Genomic DNA, 13,899 nt, shown 5'->3' with positions numbered 1-13,899 from the left:
GCCTGATGAAGACCCGTGAGGGTCACAACGTGGCATCTTTGTCATTAAAAACTCACCATGGGAGCTTCTAAAACAGTGTGCGGATTATCTTTTCCTTTTTCTAGTTGTTCATTTTTCCAGCACCTATTGAAATAGACTTTTGGATGTGCGTGCACTGTACTCTTCTACAGAGCTATTTCCAATATAACATATTTTTTATGTTAGCATCACAATAATAAGATTTAAAATTAGGGAGAGATAGTCTGCCGTGCTGACGGTGCCGCTGTAGCATGCTTTTACGTATTCAAGGGTTTTCCTTATAAAAAATGTAGGATATTTTATAGACAATTTACATTCTAAATCTAAAAATAAAATTTCAAATAAAGAAAAACACTGCTCTTTATCAGCTTAACATCTGCTTAACTTAGCATGCAACTCAGTGTCTAGCCCTAACCCTACCTACCTCATTCAGATATATTGAGGTGAGAGGTCAAGGGACCCCTTAGAAAATGGCCATGCCAGGTTTACCCTCCCCAAAATTTAGCCTAAAGGCCGTTAGACACGGGAGCCTTTTTTTCCTGCGATTAATTTGCAACCGTGCATATCCACGCGACATTTCGCTGAGCGATATTGCGTCTTTTTAGTTTTAGTTTTTTTTTTTACCAAGGTCGATTCTTCAGAAATGCACATCTGACATGTACACATCTGTTGCTGTGATTGAATGGTGGATCAAAATTCGCCTCGCAATTTGCGTGGCTCTTGGTCTGTAATGGCCTTTACTTTGGTACTTTACTTTGGTGCTTTACTTTGGTACTTTGACACGTTCATTAGCCTCCTTCCTGGTTGATACCTATGGATGGCTTAGGTCTGCTAGTTTCATGTTTCATCAGTCTGGTTTCAAAAATGAGCCTGCTACAGCCTCCGAAAGACAGTAATGTCGGCCGCAGGTTTTTGTTTTCCAAAATTGGGTGGCCATGACTTTGTGTGTGTGTGTGTCTTCCCCCACCCCTCCTCCAGTGCTGTTGGCGATGGCGGCGGCGGGCGGCTACCTGATGTGGAGGAACTGGCGTGTGAAGAACCAGAAGAGCATGAACTTTGACAACCCGGTGTACCTGAAGACCACCGAGGAAGACCTGAACATCGACATCACCAGGCACAGCTCCAGCGTGGGACACACGTACCCTGCGGTGAGTCCACAAATAAACAAGCACACTCTCACACACACAAACACACACACACACACACACACACACACACTCTCTCTCTCTCTCTCTCACTCTCACTCTCACTCTCTCTCTCTCTCTCTCTCTCTCTCTCTCTCTCTCTCTCTCTCTCTCTCTCTCACACTCACACTCACACACACACACTCGGGGCAACTGGAAACAAGTCAGGGTTCCCACGGCTCCTTGAAAGTTAGTGAATTTAAGAAGAAAAATCAAGACCTTGAAAGTTTTTGAAAGTAGACATAAATAGACATGGGTCATTCAAAGCGCTTGAATTGATATATTTTGTGCAAGAAGGGAAATTGAAGTTCTTTTCTTTTTGAGATGTTTTTCTTAACGGGTAACACGGCACAGTTGAGAAGTGTTCACACATTCAAGCCTCTCTCTTTTTAATTGTTGTCTGTGAGCCTCTGTAAATCCTGCTACTTCTCATTGTAAACATTATCAGTGTTGTAACAGTAAGTTTGATGGAATTGGGCCTGGAAAGTCCTTGATATGGTCATAAAACAATGATGAAAGTTTGGAAACAAGAAACTTTCCCCAAGACAATTTCACTTTTGCCAAGTCAACGTCCTGAAACAAGTTACATTCTCCTACGGCGGTGAAATGATCTGCCAGTGCAGTGAGATGGTTTGAGTCTGGAGAGATGAACTAACAATTAAACCAGTCTTGAGTTTTTGCAGTGTTCTTCTGCCTCTCCTCCATGTTGACGTTCAAAACAAACCTAACTCATTTAACCCAGCATGGCTTCCTCCGCCGGACGTCCGGCTCCCTGTCCGCTAAACTCAGCCTGACCCTGTGACCCGCAGGGATCCCTGCTGCATTGTCGCTGTCCGCTCTGCTCACAGATTCAACAGATGAACTCGAGTACAAAGATAGATGGACACAATCCTGCATTCATCACGGCAGCGGTCCGTGCGGGCGTACGGCGCCATCTAGAGCGAAGACCTGTCCGTTTCACTGCGTTCACCTCCTTCCATCGACTTTTTTGAGTATTCACACAAACTGTCTTCCCTGTTCAGCGCAGAGTGAGACGATGTTCACAGCTTCAAATGACGGCGAGGTTTAAAAAAAATCTGAAGCATCAGAAATCCTGTCAGTCTGTGATGAAGCCCCGCCCACTTAACCCATTGTGTCACGACTTCCTGTTCAAAACGCCGGCTGGTCAAACCTAGTCGGACTCGCATGTGAGTCAGACTAGTTTTATGAGTCACAGGAAGTGTAAACACAATCATCTTCCGATTGTGTTGACACTTCCTGTTAGTCTCTCATGCCAGGCTGTCTCTTCTACATAAGGTGAATACTTTAATAGACCAGTGGAGAGCTCCCCGCCTACTGTACCAATCGTCTGGGGATTTCTAAATGCAACATTAATTGCTCATGTTGCCATGCAACAGGTCAACTTGCTGCTTGCAGTTTCCCAACTACAAGCTAGCTATGCTAACATTGGCTACATTGAGGTTAGCACAGACGATTTCAGTTTACTGTTCCTAAATGGTCACAAGTATCCGCTGTCCCAACACGCTGCCTCATCAAGGTTACATGAGAACAGCTGTGAAGTGGAGTGACACATACACATTGAAGCGTTCTGTGCTGTTATACTGTATATCGGCACACATGGAATGCTTCTTGTCCAATCAAATTGCTCAGCCGGAACTAACTGTTTAGTCTCGCTGGCCAGCCTCCCCTCCCTTCTCCTCCCTAGAGGAGTCTGGCGCTACGGAAACAGGCAACTGGGATAAACCCTCCCCTCTGCTCTACAGCTGCTCTCCCATTGGAGCGACTGTTTCAGTGGCTGCCGGTTGTCCGCTCCCGGCTCATTACAAGCTCTGTCATTGGCTCCGACCGTGTCAATCAGAGCGGCTTCCGCTCCCTCCTCCCTGTGTGTCGCTGTAAATAGTGCCCTGCCGCCTCAGTGAAAACAACAATGCTAACCAGCTAGCAAGCTAACGGCAGAAACCTCGTTGCTACACACTGAAAACGGCAAGTTGGATTGTTTGAAACTATTTTCCAAGGTCACTGCCGCTAAGCGCCACCCATTGCAATCCCACTATGGAGACCTGCGGCACCAGACCCCTCTCACGGTAGGGAGGGGAGGCCGGCCAGCGAGACTAACTATTGTTTAACAGGAAATATATCACATTAAGTATTCAAGACGTTCTCAACAATATGCTGTTGCTGCTGTGACCTTCCTCTAAAACTTTATTAAGTTAATACTAATGCCTCTCTCTCTCTCTCTCTCTCTCTCTCTCTCTCTCCCTCTCTCAGATATCGGTGGTGAGCACAGACGATGATTTATCATGATTGTCTGTGTTTGTTTGTTTTTTACGGCGACCCCACAAGTTGCATGGCGCCGCCTCGTTTCCATGCCAACGGCCGTCCCGTAGCAGCAGCCCTTACAGTACGACCACATGCCTTCTGAAGTGCATTATGTTATCTATGGTGAGGGTGAAGGGAGGAAATGTTATGTTATTTATTATGTGAATATTACAATGAAGTTATTGTGTCACAACTATTTTCACACAGTGTGTCCAAAGTGTTACGGGGCGTTTTGGTGGTTGTGGCCTCAAGCAGCCGTCCGCCATTCTGGCCCCACCCGCCGAGAAGTGTCGGTCGCCGTCTTTACACAGCCGACGGCTAAAGGCCAAGGGACGCAGGGATCCGGGTGAACAGGAAAGCGATCGATTTGCTAAATTTCATAGCCTCTCGCGAGCCGTTTTCGTCATTAAACCGCACAGCAAACAGTATTTATCACGCCAAAATCGTCATCGCGGGGGTTTAAGCTGCCTGGTTTAAGCAGCCTGGTTTAAGCTGGATCGTTGTATTCAAAACCGGGATTGGCCGTTCAAACTGTGTAAAGACGGGCCGAACTTTCTCTCTTGTCTCTTTCATCCCTGACGGACACTTGATCTGTGAATATTTATGTAAGATCATGTTTTGGGCAGTGATGTCCCGATTAAAAGATGTAAGTTTTATTTTATTTTTCTTGTTAAATTCTGATTATTTTTGTTTTTTTCCTACAAACGTGACCTCCTGAAGCGCATTCTTACAAAGCTGTTTTTGTTTTTTGTTTTCTGTTTCTCACTCCATGTTGGTTATGTATTATTGTTGTTATTATTATAGAAGCTCTGTAAGGATCACCATGGTTACAACATTTGTAAACATTGTATATATTTATCCATCAAGCCTCAGAGACATGACCGCCAATCAGGACTCGCTCGATGCACTTTGATCAAATGTTCCTCCTGTAAATAAGATTGTATACATTTGACTTGAAATGAATTTTTTGCTATGGCGGGGCATAGTACCAGGGTTAGAGTTAAGATGTACTTAACAGGGGAAAAAAACAAAAACATGAAATAAACACAACTGAATTTGTTAAAACTATTTTGTATGTTTGTGTGCTGTTGCTGTGAACTTTTTCTAGCCTTGTACAGTGAGGGGGGAAACTATCAAAACAAAGAGAAGCTCTGTATCTGTGAAGAAACTGATTTGCAAATCACTTCAAAAATAAAACCTGACCCACAAAGTTGTTCAAAACATGGCTGCCTGTCTCTTCTGTACGTGTGTCGCGGTCTTTAAAATGTGAGAATACATTTTTTAGAGTGAGAACTATTGTTTCGGTTAGAGGCTTATGGACAAAATCCACCCTAAAAGACACTTTGAACATTTAAAAGTTGAATTTATGACATCGTTATCATAACTTTTTTTTGAAAGCTCATGCCAGTGTAAACACAGGTGAAGTTTGTCTATGTAACACACAGGGAGGTTACCACCACAACTCCATAGCAGCCTGAAGTCAGTGGGGACCAGTTCTTCAGAGTTCTAAAAAGACCTACATTTACAGCATCTTTGCCAATCTGACTACAGCTGACTGATTCACTGATTCAACAATAATGGTGGCTCTTTCTATTCAGATTGTTTGGCTGCTTTTGCTCTGGAACTCTAAAGAACACCGTTGACTTAAGAGGTCAGTGGAATTGTGCGTCCTCTTCAGGAGGCACACCTGCTGTACATTTCAAATCTGTACCAGCTGTGTTTCTGGAGGGAGAGGAGATGTAAATATAGTATATATTTACATATTCCAAATATTTGGGCTCTACCGATTTTTTTCCCTTTTTCAAGTTTGAATATTCTAAAATTATTTAAAAAAAAATCCCCCCAAAAATTGAATGAAGGGATTCACCAGAATACATGAGTCTGTTAAATCATCTTTGTACAGACTAATTACTAATTGCACTAGACAGTGACTTTAAGTGTTGCATTACTGCCACCTACTGGATGGTTATATTACAGCTACATAGTCATCCTTATAGTCAAGGGACATGAAGAGTGATGATTCGTTGGGGTTAGGGTCATTCTAGCAAAAAAAATATATTAATCAAATATTAAAGACCCCCTAAAGTAAAAAAAAATAGTGTTTCTTCTGGTTCCTTCAGTTGGATGTCTGAGCTTCACTGTGCAGAATGATGTCTGCAGATTTTGACACTAGAAGACTGTCTTCATAATAGTGTGCTAAAAGTGGAAAGTTTCTCTGAGCTCAGTAAAAAGGCAGTTTTCAACAATCAAAATTTGTGACATCATGGATCCTTGAGCCAATCCCTGTCCAGTATTCAGCAGTTAAAGCCCCAACACAATAGGCTCGTTTGAGTTGACTGCAGCCTCACCAGGAAAGCAGACGAGAGCAGCCGAGCACAGTCAGGCGAGGCATCAACAAGTCGAACACCCCCGACTGCACACTCACTGCTGCTTTTCTTCTTCTACAGTTTTGTTTAACAGCGGTTTGTAAACAAATTAAAACGTGCATTAGCACTCACTGCTCAAATGACCCAGCCCTTCAGATTACTTATTTTAATTTTAATGTAGGCATTACAGGTGGTATTTATGTCAAATGTAGAGTGACAGCTCTACATTTGAAGTTTCTACACTTCACTGTGGGTTTGTGATGCACCTGTGTTGAACCAATGGGCGCTCATAGATCAATTAACCTTTTTGTGGGGGGAAACCATCAAACACAAGTTAGTAATCAAAGTAGAGTATTTTATACACATCTTGAAACATGACTTTAGGGGGTTTTAATTTTTTAATTCGAATGTCAGCATTATGAACAACTATATGAATATTTGAGCCCTGCCAAATATAGATGTATAGTGTATAGAGAGAGGGGGGAGAGATGAGTGAGGGATAGATGTATAGTGTATAGAGAGAGGGGGGAGAGATGAGTGAGGGATAGATGTATAGTGTATAGACAGAGGGGGAGGAGAGATGAGTGAGGGATAGATGTATAGTGTAGAGAGAGAGGGGGAGGAGAGATGAGTGAGGATAGATGTATAGTGTATAGACAGAGGGGGAGGAGAGATGAGTGAGGGATAGATGTATAGTGTATAGAGAGAGAGGGGAGAGATGAGAGAGATGAGTGAGGATAGATGTATAGTGTATAGAGAGAGAGGGGAGAGATGAGAGAGATGAGTGAGGGATAGATGTATAGTGTATAGAGAGAGAGGGGGAGGAGAGATGAGTGAGGATAGATGTATAGTGTATAGAGAGAGAGGGGATAGATGAGAGAGATGAGTGAGGGATAGATGTATAGTGTATAGAGAGAGAGGGGATAGATGTATAGTGTAGAGAGAGAGAGGGGAGAGATGAGAGAGATGAGTGAGGATAGATGTATAGTGTATAGAGAGAGAGGGGATAGATGTATAGTGTAGAGAGAGAGAGGGGAGAGATGAGAGAGATGAGTGAGGATAGATGTATAGTGTATAGAGAGAGGGGGAGGAGAGATGAGTGAGGGATAGATGTATAGTGTAGAGAGAGAGAGGGGAGAGATGAGAGAGATGAGTGAGGATAGATGTATAGTGTATAGACAGAGGGGGAGGAGAGATGAGTGAGGGATAGATGTATAGTGTAGAGAGAGAGAGGGGAGAGATGAGAGAGATGAGTGAGGATAGATGTATAGTGTATAGAGAGAGAGGGGATAGATGTATAGTGTAGAGAGAGAGAGGGGAGAGATGAGAGAGATGAGTGAGGATAGATGTATAGTGTATAGAGAGAGGGAGGAGAGATGAGTGAAGGATAGATGTATAGTGTATAGAGAGAGAGGGGAGAGATGAGTGAGGGATAGATGTATAGTGTATAGAGAGAGAGGGGGAGGAGAGATGAGAGAGATGAGTGAGGGATGGAAGAGGATCATATATTTAAGACTTTAAGCACCCAGATCATCTGTCGGCAGCATTAGATGCCAGGAGCTGTTTCCCACCTCTGTGTGTGTGTGTGTGTGTGTGTGTGTGTGTGTGTGTGTGTGTGTGTGTGTGTGTGTCACATCTGTCCGTTTCGAGGTGGATTTGGGTGCAGCCGTTCCTCCGTTTGAGTCATTTGTGGATGCAGAGAGGTACATTTGTGTTTGTTTTTTTTCCCCTATTCAGCAATCTAAATACCTACTGTATTTGTGGATTTACGGTGATTTTATGACATGTAATTGTGTGAGTATCGATGCAGAAATCCCTCCATAGTTTAGAGCTGAATTTGATTGCAGCCCTTTGTCTCTTTATTTGTCTCCTCATAGTGAAGGAGAATAGAATAGAATTTAATTGATTTCTTTATTTGTCCAAAGGTCTGTTTGCATATACAAGAAAATGGACTTGGTGTGGTTTTACACAATGTGCGTGTGACTGAGCTGTGAGTCAGACACACACACACACACACACACACACACACACACACACACACACACACACACACACACACACTCGGGGGTGCTGACCCAGCTGAGGGAGCGTCGGAGAGCTTTTTCCCCAGGCTGTGAGCTCGGCGGTGGGGTCTGCTGAAGCCCTGCGGCTCCATGCAGGTACAGCTGTTTGTTTTATTCACCTGTCCTTCATTTCTTTCCCTTTTTCTTGTCTTTCTTTTTTGAATCAAGTTTTTTCAGTTTTTCTCCCCAATTGTATTTGCCCATGCGCTCTGCCGATCTGTGGACAGTTGTAGACTAGCACATGCTTCCTCCGATACATGTGCAGTCGCCAGCTGCTTCCTTTCACCTGACAGCGAGGCAATTCATCGGCAGGACGTAGCATCTGGAAGGATCATGCTATTCTCCCCAGTCTCTCTACTGCCTGTAAATGGATTGGATGACATTTTCAAATTCCAACAATGTGTTGTTTTGTCTTTTATTTTCAATATTTTCTGATATTGATTCTATTTCATTCCCCCTTTGCATTTCCTTTCAAATTTAATTTTCTTTCTTTCTTTCTTTCTGTTTTCAAATATATTTCCTGCTGTTTTGATGCTTTTTATTTCAGTCCCTTTTTATATTCTTGTGTGTGTGTGTGTGTGTGTGTGTGTGTGTGTGTGTGTGTGTGTGTGTGTGTGTTTTACAAAATGCTGCTTGTTTTGTGTGTGAAGGACTTGGGGAAAGACGTGTATGATCTCTATGTGGAGGAGGAGGAGGAGGAGGAAGAGCGACTGCTACTCTCTCCCTCCAAACACTTCACTCTCAACCTCAATGTGGGAGGCAAGGTAAACCTCAACATCTACTATATACGGTTTTAACTTGACAACCTCAATGTAGGAGGCAAGGCAAACCTCAACATCTACTATAGACTGTTTTAACTTGACAACCTCAATGTAGGAGGCAAGGCAAACCTCAACATCTACAATAGACGGTTTTAACTTGACGACCTCAATCTAGGAGGCAAGGTAACCCTCAACATCTACTATAGACTGTTTTAACTTGACGACCTCAATGTAAGAGGCAAGGCAAACCTCAACATCTACTATAGACTGTTTTAACTTGACAACCTCAATGTAGGAGGCAAGGCAAACCTCAACATCTACTATAGACTGTTTTAACTTGACAACCTCAATGTAGGAGGCAAGGCAAACCTCAACATCTACTATAGACGGTTTTAACTTGACGACCTCAATGTAGGAGGCAAGGTAACCCTCAACATCTACTATAGACTGTTTTAACTTGACGACCTCAATGTAGGAGGCAAGGCAAACCTCAACATCTACTATAGACTGTTTTAACTTGACAACCTCAATGTAGGAGGCAAGGCAAACCTCAACATCTACTATAGACTGTTTTAACTTGACGACCTCAATGTAGGAGGCAAGGCAAACCTCAACATCTACTATAGACGGTTTTAACTTGACGACCTCAATGTAGGAGGCAAGGTAAACCTCAACATCTACTATAGACTGTTTTAACTTGACGATCTCAATGTAGGAGGCAAGGCAAACCTCAACATCTACTATAGACTGTTTTAACTTGACGACCTCAATGTAGGAGGCAAGGCAAACCTCATCTACTATAGATGGTTTTAACTTGACGACCTCAATGTAGGAGGCAAGGCAAACCTCAACATCTACTATAGACTGTTTTAACTTGATGACCTCAATGTAGGAGGCAAGGCAAACCTCAACATCTACTATAGACTGTTTTAACTTGACGACCTCAATGTAGGAGGCAAGGCAAACCTCAACATCTACTATAGACTGTTTTAACTTGACAACCTCAATGTAGGAGGCAAGGCAAACCTCAACATCTACTATAGACTGTTTTAACTTGACAACCTCAATGTAGGAGGCAAGGCAAACCTCAACATCTACAATAGACTGTTTTAACTTGACGACCTCAATGTAGGAGGCAAGGCAAACCTCAACATCTACTATAGACTGTTTTAACTTGACAACCTCAATGTAGGAGGCAAGGCAAACCTCAACATCTACTATAGACTGTTTTAACTTGACGACCTCAATGTAGGAGGCAAGGTAAACCTCAACATCTACTATAGACTGTTTTAACTTGACAACCTCAATGTAGGAGGCAAGGTAAACCTCAACATCTACTATAGACTGTTTTAACTTGACAACCTCAATGTAGGAGGCAAGGTAAACCTCAACATCTACTATAGACTGTTTTAACTTGACGACCTCAATGTAGGAGGCAAGGTAAACCTCAACATCTACTATAGACTGTTTTAACTTGACGACCTCAATGTAGGAGGCAAGGTAACCCTCAACATCTACTATAGACTGTTTTAACTTGACAACCTCAATGTAGGAGGCAAGGCAAACCTCAACATCTACTATAGACTGTTTTAACTTGACAACCTCAATGTAGGAGGCAAGGCAAACCTCAACATCTACTATAGACTGTTTTAACTTGACGACCTCAATGTAGGAGGCAAGGCAAACCTCATCTACTATAGACTGTTTTAACTTGACAACCTCAATGTAGGAGGCAAGGCAAACCTCATCTACTATAGCCTACAGCACTTATTAGACTGATATATTGGGTTGATATATTATCAGAACGTTGCAGCCCATCTGGTATTCAACCAACCTAAATTCTCTCATGTCACTCCCCTCTTCCGGGACCTTCACTGGCTTCCCATCTCGGCACGCATCAAATTCAAGACACTGGTACTGGCCTACAGGGCAGTACACCAGACAGCTCCTCCGTATCTACAATCTATGGTCAGGTTCCAAACCTCTGACCGCTCCTCCACCAGTGCGGGACGCCTCGCCCCTCCTCCACTACGGGGGCTCAAAAGTCGCTCATCCCGATCGTGACTCTTCTCGTCCCTGGCACCACAATGGTGGAACGACCTCCCCCCTTCGGTCAGGACAGCCGAATCCCTGCCCATCTTTCGGCGAAGACTAAAAACACACCTTTTCAGGCTCCACCTGGGCCCATGTTGAACTAACATCTCTCTTTCTAAAGAAAACAAAATCCTTCTCAATCTACTTTCTACAGGTGCTACTCCATTGCTTCAAAAGTTGTAGCTGTCTTAGATTGTGTTGCAAAGTTGATTCCTCTACTGCTGACAAAATGTGATATTGTAAGTCGCTTTGGATCAAAGTGTCTGCCAAATGGTGTAATGAACGTGCCTTTTTCTGTGAAAGCAGACTTGTTTTTGGATGTGTCAGGTGTATGTGAGGCCAGGAGGCTAACACGATTCAGTGAAGGGAAGAGGGAGGATAGTAACTCAGTGTGCCTCAGTTTTGAAGGGGAGCTGCCAGAAAGAGTATAATGTCGATGATGTGTGTTACAGGGTTAGGCCATACGAGAGAGCTCCACTAAGGTGTTTTTGTTGCCAGGAGTATGGCCATGTTGCAGCGGTATGTAGAGGACGTTCGATTTGTGGGAGGTGTGGGTGCGAGTATAGACCCTTCTCACGGGGGCCATTTTGTGTCTAAAAGGCAGGGTAAACACAGGTGCAAGCAAAACACTAATGAGGGTTTCCAACTTCCATGATTGGAATTTGGAAACCTGCATTAGTGTTTTGCTTGCACCTGTGTTTACCCTACCTTTTAGACACAAAATGGCCCCCATGAAAAGGGTCTATTGTGATGGTGGAAGAAGGTGTATGATAGGAAAAGATGAGGTGAAGTGCTTGCATTGTGGCGAAGATCATCATGTGGGGTCAGCACAGTGAATAGTGAGCAAGATTAGAGAGGGAAATGGAATATCATACGCAGAAGCTGTTAAGATGTCAGAGGAGAGAAAGAAAGAATCAGAGCAAAAACACCCGGAGAGGGAAAAGGGACAAACTAACCAGAGTAATGTCATTTGCATGGACAAGAAGCGATTCCTGGCTTTCATAGCCATGGTTATAAACTGTGCTGCTAATTTGAGTGGGAAGACGGACAGGATTGAGATGGTGCTTGACGCTGCTAAGAGGTTCTTAAATGTGGTGGATGTATCTGGAACAGAGATCGATAAAATACTGAGGGATGCTTTTGTGGAAACTCGGACAACTGGGTCTGAGTGACGGTATGGACAATAATCTATTATTAACTGGAGCACGTTGCGTGGTGGTGGACACTATTTCTTTTAATTTTTTTCATTCGAATTGATATCTTTCACCTGCGGAGGGCAGTAAGACGCCAAGTCTTACACTACACTGCCGGAAATCTGAAAGAAGAAGAAGAATAAGATCTGTGAGAGGCAGCAATGCTTTGGCAATGTGACGCAAGGCATCCAGTCTGCCGGAAAGCTATAGAAGAGGAAGAGGAACAGTAGCATACTAGCCTATTTCCCGTTTATAATACTTTAAGAAGTTTAATTTACAAACAGAAGACTCGTATGTGCGGACGATATTATCACGAATATATGAAGTGGAACCAGGGCTCCGTTGATCAGAGGAAGAAGACTCACTGGACTCAGATGAATGGTTTAGCTGTGAAGCTAACGTTAGCTGTGAAGCTATTGGAGATTTGAAGGAAGTTTGTCAGTAAAGTTCAGGAGGAAAAGTTCCTGTCAATGTGTGAAAATTAAAATGTCTAAAGTCCAGAAGCTGAGAGCTGTGGTGAAGCAGCACCTAACTGCGGGTGATGAAGATAAACTGCTGGACGCTGTGCGGTTACACAGAGAAGCCTTGCCTCCAGACCTCCAGCAGCTGTTAGTTCCCGCTGAGCAGCAGGAGTGCAGCCCCAGTCTCGACCAGGAGGACCCAGAGCCCCCACACATTAAAGAGGAACCCCGGACCAGTCAGGAGGGACAGCAGCTTCAGGAGGGACCAGAGCCCCCAGACATTAAAGAGGAACAGGAGGAACTCTGGATCAGGAGGGAGGGAGAGCAGCTTCAGGAGGGACCAGAGCCCCCAGACATTAAAGAGGAACAGGAGGAACTCTGGATCAGTCAGGAGGGAGAGCAGCTTCAGGAGGGACCAGAGCCCCCAGACATTAAAGAGGAACATGAGGAACTCTGGATCAGTCAGGAGGCAGAGCAGCTTCAGGAGGGACCAGAGCCCCCACACATTAAAGAGGAACATGAGGAACTCTGGATCAGTCAGGAGGCAGAGCAGCTTCAGGAGGGACCAGAGCTCCCAGACATTAAAGAGGAACAGGAGGGACTCCGGACCAGTCAGGAGGGAGAGCAGCTTCAGGAGGACTTAAAGCCCCCACACATTAAAGAGGAACAGGAGGGACTCCGGACCAGTCAGGAGGGAGAGCAGCTTCAGGAGGGCTCAAAGCCCCCACACATTAAAGAGGAACAGGAGGGACTCCGGACCAGTCAGGAGGGAGAGCAGCTTCAGGAGGACTTAAAGCCCGCACACATTAAAGAGGAACAGGAGGGACTCCGGACCAGTCAGGAGGGAGATCAGCTTCAGGAGGACTTAAAGCCCCCAGACATTAAAGAGGAACAGGAGGAACTCTGGATCAGGAGGGGAGACCAGCTTCAGGAGGACCCAGAGCCCCCAGACATTAAAGAGGAACAGGAGGGACTCCGGACCAGTCAGGAGGGAGATCAGCTTCAGCAGGACTCAAAGCCCCCAGACATTAAAGAGGAACAGGAGTTAAGTCATGAGGGAGAGCAGCGTCTATACTGTACCCTCCTCCTCCTCCCTCCTGTCCCTCCTGACCGTACCAGTCAGGAGGGAGAGCCGCTTCAGGAGGAGTCAAAGCCTCCATACATTAAACAGGAACAGGGGGAACTCTGCACCTGTCAGGAGGGAGATCAGCTTCAGGACGACTCAAAGCCCCCATACATTAATGAGGAACAGGGGGAACTCTGGATCAGTAACATAAAAGGGGAACAGGGGGAACTCTGGATTAGTCAGGAGGGAGAGCAGCTTCAGGAGGACCCAGAGCCCCCACACATTAAAGAGGAACAGGAGGGACTCCGAACCAGTCAGGAGGGAGAGCAGCTTCGAGGGCTGGAGGAGGTTGATATCACCAAGTTCCAATTCAC

General features: G+C 44.6%; 1 protein-coding gene across 1 annotated transcript in view; it reads left to right on the top strand.

Annotated features, from left to right (window-relative positions):
• The window catches only part of vldlr (very low density lipoprotein receptor), a 106,421-nt gene extending 101,715 nt beyond the window's left edge, over positions 1–4,706 (top strand). Inside the window, exons 18-19 of the mRNA XM_083639138.1 lie at positions 997–1,166; positions 3,471–4,706. Of these exons, the coding sequence (XP_083495264.1) occupies positions 997–1,166; positions 3,471–3,506 (206 nt within the window). The 3' untranslated portion in view covers positions 3,507–4,706. The remainder of the gene's footprint in view (positions 1–996; positions 1,167–3,470) is intronic.
• Positions 4,707–13,899: the final 9,193 nt, after the last annotated feature.

This window comes from Poromitra crassiceps (assembly GCF_964638095.1).
Source record: "Poromitra crassiceps genome assembly, chromosome: 6".
Taxonomy (NCBI): Eukaryota; Metazoa; Chordata; class Actinopteri; order Beryciformes; family Melamphaidae; genus Poromitra; species Poromitra crassiceps.
Note: the sequence above shows the minus strand (reverse complement) of the source record. Positions and strands in the feature narration are given on the sequence as shown.